Here is a 12561-nt window from a genome sequence, read left to right as displayed (position 1 = left end):
AAAATTTTTTTTTACTTAAAAAAATTTTTTATGTCATTATACTTGACACACAATGTTATATTTAGTTTCATATGTATCCAAGAGGTTTTATTTGGGTTTATTTCAAAGTACTCAAATGCTATGAAATAGATCATTCACTCAGAAAGCTCTTTTGTTCTTTTCTGCTTTTCTAAACAGGAAAATAAAATAATCATGAATTCAGAGTCACCTATAATAGGCCTAAAAACCAGCTGCCATTTATTATTAAAATGAATAAAGTTTTTAAAGAAGTAACATTTATTGCAAAAGGTTTACAGTGAAAAAGAAATCTCCTTCCTACCTTTCTGCCTTTATCCCCTCCAGAGATAAACAGTGTTACCCATTTCCTATAATCAGAAATGATCTGTAATATATACTCATATATGAATGTATGTATATATACCTATAGACACATACACAAATTTCTTTCTTTCTTTCTTTCTTTCTTTCTTTCTTTCTTTCTTTCTTTCTTTCTTTCTTTCTTTCTTTCTTTCTTCTTTCTTTCTTCTTTCTTTCTTTCTTTCTTCTTTCTTTCTTTCTTTCTTTCTTTCTTTCTTTCTTTCTTCTTCTTCTTCTTTTTTTTTTTTTTTTTAAGATTTTACTTTTAAGTAGGCTCCATGCCCAGCGTGGGGCTCAAACTCACAACTCTAAGATCAAGAGTCACATGCTCTACCTACTGAACTAGCCTATTTAACTTCATTAGTATGTCCTACTTATATTTGACTTTGGTCTCCTCCCCTCCCTTCTGGTGTAATTTCTGATCTGTGGAATAGAGCCAGTACTCATTGGTATGGCTGTACCAGGTGTTTCTGGATGGTGCCTGTACAGATTGGTCTGTGCTTGAGCTGTCTGTTTTTTTTTTTTTTAAATGTAAGATCATCCCCAAAATTTTTTTCTTCATTTGCCTTTCCTTATTTCCCTTGCTTCTTTTCATATTGCTTCTGCACAATTCTCTTGCTCTTTTTTCCCCCAGGTATTATTTGCTATTTGCTGAAGCACAGTTCTTGAAGACGTGAGGGTACCAGGTAGGGCTTTCCTATATAAGTTTCAGTTCAGGGTGTGACCTCACATCACATCATCCTCTCTCCAAACTGCAGTGTCCTCTGCATGAGGCCACCCCTTCCCTCAGCTGGGTATGTCTTTTTTTCTTTACTCTCCTCCATATACTGGGGTCAGCATGACTTAGAAGTTTCATCAAGCCTCAGACATTCTTGGACAAATGTGGGGGCATTTAGAATTAAAAAAAAAAATCTCCACATGAAAGTGGGATCAGATTATAATTTTCTTTTCTTGTGCTATCTTTATTTGTTTTGGATATAGCACTGTGTTGGCCTAACAAAATATGATGCCCTTTTCTCAAAATTGTTTACTTCCTCCTCATCTCTGAAACTTGGTTAGAATTTTGCTCATGGATTTTTAAGTCCTAAATCGTCTCTCCTTATAAATTTTTAAAGACAACCCAGATCTAGTCTATCAATGGTGTCCTTTGTTATTTTGAGCCCTTTGCTTCTGACTTTTTGTTTTTTAAGATTTTATTTATTTATTCATGAGAGACACATAGAGAGAGGCAGAGACACAGGCAAAGGGAGAAGCAGGCTCCCCGCAGGGAGCCTGATGCAGGACTCTATCCCAGGACCTGGATCACACCCTAAGCCAAAAGCAGACACTCAACCACTGAGCCGCGCAGATACCCCTTTCCCTTCTGACTTCTAACCAGAGAACCTCTCAGAATGTACTTTAGGGAAAATTATCTGGGAGGAAGATTAAGAATAAGTTATAAAAAAATCTAGCATTTTGACAGCCTTCTCTTCCTTCCATTTATAATTTTTAAAGACATTTAAAATTCTTCCATCTATTAAAGACAGAAGGGACTGCAACTAGAACTGTTATCTCAAAATGCATATGCTAAGGAGAGAAAGCAATAGATAGTTCTAGAACCAGGTTTGCATTTTCTACCACTTACAGAAGCATTTTAACAGGAGTTGGAATTTGCTAAACAAGGACCCAGGTTTAGAAAAAACAGTTTAATTTCCCAGGCATCCCAATTAAAATCCCTTGAATTGTCCTTACTTTGCCATAACTAAATATTAGGAGGAAAATAAGCCCGCTAATTTGAGTGACAGACATTACTGTAAAGATGCCTTCACCAGATCTTTCTCTTCCATTCTAAATTTCTCAGGTATTTCTTTTACCTCTTTGGCAGTTGGAAGGGAATTTTTCAAAGGCCTATCTATTTATCATTACTTCTGGGTAATTCCTGAGTTAGATTCTTATTTTCTTCCGCCAGATGACCATCACAAATTTTTTTATTTATACCATTGGAAAAGCATTTAACTACATAAAGATCTACTTTGATCTAGAATACAAAGTTTAAGAACAAAAAATAAATGGTCTGTGCAGTGCACTTCTAAAGTTATATTGCACACATTGATCAGCAAAAATGAACACAGTTGAATCAGACAGAGGACATCTGATTCTAAATATGTCTTTGTTAGAAAAAGAAGAGCTGGGACGCCTGGGTGGCTCAGTGGTTGAGCGTCTGCCTTTGGCTGAGGGCGTGATCCCGCAGTCCCGGGATCGAGTCTCACATCAGGCTTCCTGCATGGAGCCTGCTTTCTCTCTGTCTGTGTCTCTGCCTCTCTCTCTCTGTGTCTCTCATGAATAAATAAATAAAATCTTAAAAAAATATTAGAAAAAGAAGAGCTATGCCTAAACTAAGAAAAAAAACCAATACTAATAAATACTAATAAAGAAAACTTGATTACTTCTGGCAACTTAGGAAGTGTCATGTAGGAAGAAAAGGAACTGGACAGTGTGCTCATTTCTTAGTCACTGAGTTTTGAAAAGTGGTCTTTCCTTGGCATCAGGGTGGTGGGGAGGCAGAGATAGTCTGCCACAATGGGAAGAATATTTGACTTTGGAATCAGAAACAACCTACCCCAAATACTCCATGATGTCCTACAGGAAGAAAAACCCTATCTCTAAAACACTTCCAATAGGTAACCAGACAAAATTACTCTTCTGCTTAAAACAGCCATTCACAGGTCTACGCTACCCTCAGGATCACCACTATGTATATTGCTCATGTAATTGTTCACATACACACACGTGCGCCCACAAATACACACACACACACACACACACACACACACACACACACAAACACCCCAGATATCCTCTAGGTTTACTGTGAATATGCCACGTGCCACCCAAACTCCATGCTTCTGAAAAGACTGTTGCCTCTCTCAGAAATTCCTTTAGTCTTCATGAACCAGTATGTCATTTTAAACCTGTCTTCTAATTTATATTTACGTTAGACACACTCACTGATTATATTTGGGATAAAGGAAAAGCTGTGACAATAGGAATATAAAGTCATTTTTCTGTCTTTTGGATTTAACTACATTTGGATTGGCAATGAAGAGGTCACCAGTGGGGAAATCTCTCATTGCTGGTTCAGCTGGAGGCTGGAAAAGTAGAGGATCATTCCTAATCTTGAAACTAAACCTGGAGACTAATTTTGTTTTCTGTGAAAAGGATGATTTAAGTTGTTCTTATAAAGGAAAATAACCCAACACACTGACATTGGCACAAAACATGTTCAGCAGAATTCGGATGTAAGATTTCATATGTTCAAAACTTGCCTCAGTTAAAAAAGTCAAGCTTTACCTCTTGAAATGATTCACCAGGACACCAACAAGTTCTCCAATTCGACTCTCATGAGTTGGCTGTTTGCTGAAGAGGCAGACAATGAGGTCTTTGTTGTCTTTTGTATGGAACACAACAAGTTGGTCCTTTCCATTGGAGACACTCAGACCAGTCAACTGCAAAGGAACAAAACATGGAAAACTATTAGGATGGTTCTCAAAAGAATAAATTTAAAAATATATTTTGTAATTCAATAATTATTTTTGACCAGTGACCCTAGGCCTTCAATTTTTACCAAGTCTTACACAAGTCTCACTGCAATTTTTAGCAAGTTTTATTCCTTTCCTTATGGAAGGAAATAATGAAGACTAAACATTAGGAAAATTGAAAACAGGAAAAAAAATAGAGAAAAATCAACAAAACAACAAGCTGGTTCTTTCAAAGGACCAATAAGGTTGCCAAGCCTCTAGTCTGAGAATAAAAGTGAGATGACCTAATTACCAATATGGAATGGAAGAGGGGATAGCACTACAAACCACACAGACATTAAAAGGATAACAAGGAAATATTTTCAACAATTCTGTGTACCTAATGGAAGAACTTGAATGAAACCAAATAATTCCTTGAAAGCCACAAACTACCAAAACTCAGTCAAGAAAAAATTGATAACCCAAGTACTGCTTTATCTATTAAAGAAATTAAATTTGTGGTTAAAAACTTTTTGAAAAAGGGGGTACCTAGGTGGCTCAGTCATTTAAGCATCTAACTTTGGCTCAGGTCATGATCTTGGGGTCCTGGGATTGAGCCCCGTGTCTGGGCTCCCTGCTCAGTGGGGAGTCTGCTTCTTCCTCTTCCTCTGCCCTTCCCCTGGCTCATGCTCTCCCTCTTTCTCAAATAAATACATAAAATCTTAAAAAACAAAAAACAAAAAACAAAAAAACCTTTCAAAAAAGAAAACTCCAGGTTCACATGATTTCACTGGTAAATTCTACTAAATGTTTAAAGAAGAAATAACACCAAATCTCTAAAAGGGAATGCTTTGTAACTCATCTTACAAGGCCAGCATTATCCTGATAGCAGAAAAAGATAAAGGCAGTACAAGAAAATTGTAAATCAATATCCAATAGCTTCATCAACATGGATATAAGAATGGCCAAAAAAAAAAGAATGGCCAACAAAATATTAACAAATCGAATCCAACAGTATGTAAGAATAATAATATACCATGACCAGGTGAGTTTATCTAAGAAATGCAAATCTAGTTTAGTATTCAGTAATTAATCAATGTAATCCACTGTTGCAACAGAATAAATAAGCCACGTGATCATATCACTTGATGTGGAAAAAGTGATGAGGGACAGAAGCAGAAAAACATTTACCTTTAGCCCAGAAGGCTGACCTATAGCCTGCATAGTTTTGATAAGGATCAAGTAACGTGCTGGTTGTTACATTCTTTTTTTTTTTTTAAAGATTTTATTTATTTATTCTTGAGAGAGAGAGAGAGAGGCACAGAGACACAGGCAGAGGGAGGAGCAGGCTCCATGCAGGAAGCCCGATGTGGGACTTGATCCCGGGACTGCGGGATCACGCCCTGGCCCGAAGGCAGGCGCTAAACCGCTGAGCCACGGGGGCTGCCCTGGTTGTTAAATTCTTAAGGGGTTTCATGATTGCCTATACATTTCACTGACAGTTAATATAAAGCTGGATCATAAGCACTGGAGAAATCTTGTATAAGTTGTTTCATGAGCAGAAATTCAAAGAAATTTATATATATTATATATAATATATTATAATATATATATATATATATATAGAATATTTTATTTTTAAGTAATCTCTACATCCAATGTGGGGCTTGAACTCACAACCCTGAGAACAAGAGTCACGTGCTCTACTGACTAAACCAGCCAGATGTCTCTTGAAGAAACTTTTATGATCTAATACTCCCTGAATGTCCCCTAAGCATATAACTACACCAGCTTCATACAGCAAAAGTGCAGCTCTTCCCAAGAGTTCTGTCCTTGTGTTATTTAAATAAGCTTACTATGGGGCACCTGAGTGGTTCAGTCGGTTGAGAGTCTGACCCTTGATTTTTGGCTCAGGTCATGATCTTAGTGTTGTGAGATCGAGCCCCAAGTTGGGCTCTGCCCTCAGTGGAGAGTCTGCTTGGGATTCTCTCTTTCCCTCTCCCACTGCCCCTCTACCCTATTGTTTGCTCACACACTCCCTCCCTCTCAAGTAAATGGATATATTTTTTTAAAAAGCGGGGAAGAAAAGCTTACTAAGGTTGCACTGTAAAATGTCTTAAGAATTCTTTTTTGGCCGTTGTACTTATGACCTGCCACATTTCTGGTAGTCTCACACCTGGATTGTGGAGTTAATCTAAGAGCTTTGGTGTCGGTTGCTAAATCCTTTTTATTCTCTCAGTCTCTGTTTCTTACTTGTTCTTTTCCAGAGATGTCCTGAGTAGTACAACCCTTCTGAATGTGTTTTGTCCAGGTGCTCAGGAGAAAATCTCTTGCCTGTGGCTACCCTATGGGGAAGACAAACTCCTGCTGCCTGGCTGGATACCAGTATCTTGGCTATAATGGCATTGGGCTCAGAAATCAGGCTCTCCTGTTTTCCCTATTCTTTTAATAATTGTATTATTCTCAGGCACAGGACAAATATACACGTCATTAGGATGGCCACTGATCTCAAGACTTCCATGTAAGGTTTCCTCCTAAATAACCCAACGTGATCCCTCAATGAACATCAAATCTAAGATTCATCTTACCATGTGCTTCCCAAAATGGACCAGTGGGAGCGACTACCCAGTTGAGGCACCCACCCAATGGGGGACCGCTGCCTTGGGGCTAGATCATGGATAATGCTCATGAGAAAGGTGCTCAGATTAGACAGGAGTGCCATACTTTCAGTTTTTCACATCTCTTATTTGTCCTTCCCCATGGGCTAGTTGGTGTTTTCAGTCCTGCTCTCAGATTGAAAGTACTTCTAGCTTAGATATATGATGCTTAATATGATATAAAATAGTTGCCCCTTCTTAACAAAGGTCATGGCCTCTACCCTATCCATTAATATTAGATCTAGAGACTTACAAAGGGTATTATTATTATTGGTTGCCAAATATATCAACTCCCCCTAAATGAAAAGAGGCAGCTCCAATGTTTGGCAATTCAGTCTAGTTACCAGCTCCTACTGTAGCATAGAATGCAGGAGAGAAATGAAGGGAGGTCAACATCCCTTCTCAGGTATTACAAAGGTGTCAGAGCAGTCCAGAATAGGGATACATCCTGCCATTCAACCCTAGGAACCTTCGGCAATATTCCTGATAGGATGCCATTTGGAAGCTGAGAAGGATTTTGGTAATGTACTTCTAGTTACTTAATGTACTCTTCTTGTTTTGTAGGAATTAACTATGAGATCAGCTTCATGGATCCCAAAGGATTCTTCTTTGGGCTGTCTCCTAACATACTGGAGTCAATTTGGACAACAGGATTTAAAGAAGAAGTGCCTCCTCCTCTTCTGTAATAATGCTTACCCTCAATATTCTCTGAAGGATGATAAAAAATAGCTCATTAATGGGTCTTTAAGGTTCAATACTATTTATCCATTGGACCTTTTTTGTAGGTGGCAGGGAAAATGGACTGAAATTCCATAGGGTCAGGCCTGATTTGTTCATACTCCTTTAGGGAACTCCAGGACACCCCTCTCCTCACCACTACTTCTTAATCCACCATCAGCTTACTGCCTCAGGCCCCTCTGTTAATCCATCACCTTCCCTGTGTTCCGTCATGTTCTTTATGTGATCCCCTCCCTTGTCTCTCTTGTAAACAGGTTGCTGCCAAGATCCTGTATATGTCTCCCTCTTTTTCCTGAGTTACTTGGCTCTTTTTTGTTTGCTTCTTCTTTTGTGTGTCAGATCTGGAATCTATCTTGAGAGTATTGGATGAATGTTGTCTGACTCTTATTGTATGGGGGATTTTCTCCATCATTAATTTCCTGGCTATGATAATGCGAGCCAATTGTCTGGTAAGTCTGTCTTGGGATGGGGACCTTAAGGAACATTCCCAAGCAGCTACCGAAACTCTTTTTGCTTCAGGGAGGTTCTTGTCTTCTTTGGCCCAAAAGGGACTGCCTATTTCCACTTTCTGTCAGTCAAAAGAAAATATGTGTCTCTTCATCTGTCCAAGATGACAACCTTTAGGACCGGGAATCCTTTCTCTCTGTTCTCTGGGCTTTTGTCTAATTTTAGCCTTGCTGGTGGCACCTTGCCTCTTCTGTCTCTACTTCCCCCTTTTCCTGTTTCTGTACCACCTTGGGCATGGATTGCATAACCAGCCCCTGTACCATCCTCTGTGCTTCTGGGGCCACTGGCTTCTGCTCCTCCTTCCTTTGCTATCAAGGAGTGAAGAGTATCCCTTCCTGGACTTAAACCACCCACTTCAGATTTCTCCACCGGTGTTCCAGATAAAAACTGACAGTGGGGAACAAATTGATTAATTGATTGACTGATTGATTTAGTAGACCCAAGTATAATGTATTTGGTATTTAAACTAATTTAAATTTGTTAGTTTAATTAAGGTAGAACACATCTTTAGAATTATCAGTATTAAATATACAAGTTTTATTCTACCAAGGTTTACCAAAGGTCAAATAAGCTCTTGTTAACTCTATTGCAATTTGTCAGCAAAAAGATGACTTAAATGATGGTTGATTTTACCTCAAAGTTTTCATGGGTAATTGTTAAGATCAAGAGGATGAATAAATAAAAGGCTTGTAAGTAAAACTTCTAGTAGCTTTCAAAATTTTTGGTAACCTGCAACTTTCAAGTTTTGCTAAGTTAAATGATAAATTGGGCTGAATTCATTGGATATCTAAGTCTTTTTCACAAAAATACTAAAGCATTGTTTACTAAACATAGGTTTGTGCTTTTGGCTTCTTACCATAGAAAAACTGAGGATACTAAGGTCTATTGGTAAACATGTTTTTAGAAGTTATGAAATATATTCACGAATCTCAGGTCTAAAGAATTCTGGCGTAACAGATTGCTCACATTGCTCACAATTTTTAAGAAAATTACTTAATTTTCTTTGGAAACTAAGGTTTCTAAGAGTTAAAGTTCTGCTAATGTAATTGAGGCTGAAGAAATAAGGGAAGCAACTCTGTAGGAAAGTAGGAGATATATGAGGAAGATATAAGGAATGGAAATACCGTTTTTTGAGGGAAAAAGAAATTTCATCTTAAAATGAGACTGGCTGTGTGGAGAGGAAAGGTTTAAGGACAAAATCAGAATGGAAACAAAACTTGTAGAAGGTTTGAGAAGGAAATCTTTGGAAAAGAATTTTATGAAGGGTCAGGACTAAGACTGAAGTGAATGGATTTTAAAAGTATGCCAGTAGGGATTCCTGAGTGGTTCAGTGGTTAAAGTGCCTGCCTTCAGCTCAGGGAATGATCCTGGAGTCCTGGGATCTGGTCCCACATTGGGCTCCTTGCATGGAGCCTGCTTTGCTTCTCCCTCTGCCTGTGTCTCTGCCTCCCTCTGTGTCTCTCATGAATAAATAAATAAAATCTTAAAAAAAAAAATGCCAGTAGAGGGGGCACCTGGGTGGCTCAGTCAGTTGAGCATCCAACTCTTGATTTTGGCTCAGGTCATGATCTCAGGGTCCTGGGACTGAGCCCCTTGGTAGGCTCTGTGAGCAGTAGAGAGTCTGCTGGAGATTCTCTTTCTCTCTTCTCCCTTTGTCCCTCCCCTGGCTTGTGCGCCCATGTACGTGCACTCTCTTTCTCTTGCTCTCTTTCAAATAAATAAAGAAATCTTAAAAAAAAAATCCACTTTTCTCTTTGTTAAAAAGACAAAGTTTTCTTGGATTGTTGGTCTGCTCTTGATAAGAAAATAAAGTTTTTTTTTAAAAAAATCTTTTCTTTATCTGCCCAGAAAACCAAAGCTTCAATTTTGTCTTTATATAAGGCCTTTGATTACTTAAAGAAAGTTAAAACTTCTTAATTTTAAAGGAGCTAAGTTTTGCTAATAACTATATAGCTTCCTATAGAATCTTTTACTGCTAGCTTGGTTAGATGTAAATATTAAATTTATATGATCTGTGATGCCTGGGTGGCTCAGCAATTGAGCGTCTGCCTTCAGCTCAGGGCGTGATCCCAGGATCTGGGATCAAGTCCCACATCGGGCTCCTTGCAGGGAGCCTGCTTCTCCCTCTGCCTGTGTTTCTGCCTGTCTTTCTCTGTGTCTCTCATGAATAAATAAATAAAATCTTAAAAAAAAAACCCAAATTTATATGATCTGTAATCCTATTTAGGCATGATCTTAAAACTTTTTGAGGGTTTTAATCAACTTCCCAGAGATCTGAATTGTAAATAAAGTCTTTTTGACTAATTAGACTTGTTTATTTGCTGTGTTAAGTTACATGGGAAGAAAAGAAAAGTTACATGGGAAGCATTGTCAATAATAGAAAACAGCCCAAGTATCCATCAACTGATGAATGGATAAAATGGTATAAACACAATGGAATATTACTCAGCCATAAAGAAGAATGAAATCTTGGCATTTGCAATGACATGGATAGAGCTAGAGAGTATTATGCTAAGAGAAATAAATCAGAGAAAGATAAGTACCACATGATTTTACTCATATGTGGTGTTTAAGAAAAACAGATGATAGGGCCCCTGGGTGGTGTAGGTGGTTAAGTGTCCAGCTCTTGGTTTCGGCTCGGGTCATGACCTCAGGGTTGTGAGACTGAGCCCCATGTTGGGCTCTGCGCTCAGCATAAAGTCTACTGAAGTTTCTGTCTCCATCTCCCTCTGCCTGTCTCTGCACTTTCTCCCTCTAAAAAAAACAAAAATAAAAAACAAAACAAAGGAGCAAAGGAAAAAAAAAAGAGAGAAAACCCAAAAAACAGACTCTTAAATGTAGAGAACAAACTGATGGTTACCAGAGGGGATGTGGGGATGGGTTAAACAGGTGATGGGAATCTAGGGCACTGGTAATGAGCATGGGGTGATATATGGAAGTGTTGAATCACTGTACTGTACACCTAAAACTAATATTACACTGTATGTTAACTAACTGAAATTTAAGTAGTACTTAAAAACCAAAAGGCATCTGTTTTCCTTGTAATAGGATACCACTGGAAACTTTAGTTATATTACCAAGGCTTTGGTATGTCATATGTGAGAGAGATCACAGACTCAGATATGACCAGACAGCTTTAAGGAATTAAGGTTGACTTTATGGAGTCAATAAAGCCCCTTGGAAATGTTGGCCTGATACCTTGCTTACATAGTTCCCAGCAGCCTTACCAGGTGAGTAAAGAATATCACTTTCTGGCAGGTGCAGGAAACCTCAGGATATTTTGGGGACCTTAGGAAGAGGAATGCACCCAAATCTACGGTGTTACAGGCAAGACTGATGATAATTATTTGGCATGGCTCCATACCCTTGAGCAGCAATTTCTTACACAAAGTTCTAGCAAAGCAGATTTTAAAGGATCTATATGATCAATCACCATTCTTGCTGAGCTTATGTAAATAATTAGGTCAAGTTTATTAAAACTGGACTTGTTTTACAAATGAATTAGACTTGATTTAGCTATCTCTGGAAATAAGGGTGAATTTAGAGAGAATGATTACATTCCAATAATGCATCCTCACAGATGTTAAATTCTACTTTTGTCTTTAAATGTTTGTTGTTTGCCTAAGCTAGACAACTTGAGGTAAACTTTAGAGATATTGCCATAATAGCTATGCACAGACAATCTTCCTGCTTGTTACTCTGTGGGGATAATAAAAGGACCCCATGGGCATATGATTATTTAAACAGCTGGACAATGGAATGGACTCCCCAACAACTGTGTAACTCAGCTGTTGCCTTGATTAATTCTTTGTGGCTGGGATAAGAAAAATGCTCCTAAAACCAGACCATACCCCACTCCCTGGGGTTAACTACAGACTTATGGAAATAATGGATGGCCAAACCCCGGGTTACCCTGGATGTAGGAAGATGACAAGGAACTGGATGATATGCCTTCAATATTTCTGTAAACTGGTGGAAGATCTCAAATTCTTCTTTAAACAATGAGATAAGAGCAAATGAAGGTCTTTTTTCTTCTATTTATCTTTTATACAACATACCTAAATGGTAACTCTTTTCTATGATGGATCCATTATGCTGAACTACAAAACCAATCTTTGTGCTGGATTTGTAGCCTACTGCCCATTTCAAGCACTTAAGGCCTCCTTTGGTGGGTTTCTCCATTATGAGGTACAGATTGATATTTTTTATATCAATACATAACTGATATGATACATCACCCAAATACTGGCACACATAGGGATATTTCTATTACTAAAAAGAATGTTTCTTGCTGGCCTATGGTAAATACTACATGGGACTCTCCAGGTCATTATAGGCCTTTCTCTTATCCTCAAACTATAAAATTAAAAAAAAATTAAAAATATTTTATTTATTTATTCATGAGAGACACACAGAGAGAGAAAGAGAGGCAGAGACACAGGCAGAGGGAGAAGCAGGCTCCATGCAGGGAGCCCGATGTGGGACTCAATCCAGTCTCCGGAATCACGCCCTGAACTGAAGGCGGCGCTAAACCGCTGAGCCACCCGGGCTGCCCAAACCGTAAAATTTTAAATGAATATGCCAATCCACAGATAGGCTGATGATGACAAATTCCCAGACTATGTAGTCCTTATTGATATACTCAGGGTGGATATGTGGCTTACTCCCACAATAGGACAACTAAGCCAAAAGGCCCTTTTATATTGAGAACAGAAAAACCATATCCTTGATTCATGGCTTAATGGTACTTGCCAAATGGGATAGCTCTCTCCATGAGCCTGTTGATTACCATTAGTTTACAGGCA

General features: G+C 38.3%; 1 protein-coding gene across 2 annotated transcripts in view; it reads right to left on the bottom strand.

Moving 5' to 3' along the window:
• The window catches only part of MYO1D (myosin ID), a 326601-nt gene that overhangs the window by 79138 nt on the left and 234902 nt on the right, over positions 1-12561 (bottom strand). For both annotated transcript variants that reach the window (XM_035720987.2, XM_049114792.1), the window contains exon 21: positions 3688-3842. In XM_035720987.2, the coding sequence (XP_035576880.1) occupies positions 3688-3842 (155 nt within the window). The remainder of the gene's footprint in view (positions 1-3687; positions 3843-12561) is intronic.

Source organism: Canis lupus, chromosome 9 (assembly GCF_003254725.2).
Source record: "Canis lupus dingo isolate Sandy chromosome 9, ASM325472v2, whole genome shotgun sequence".
NCBI classification, from domain to species: domain Eukaryota; kingdom Metazoa; phylum Chordata; class Mammalia; order Carnivora; family Canidae; genus Canis; species Canis lupus.
This window is presented reverse-complemented; position numbering and strand designations above follow the sequence as displayed.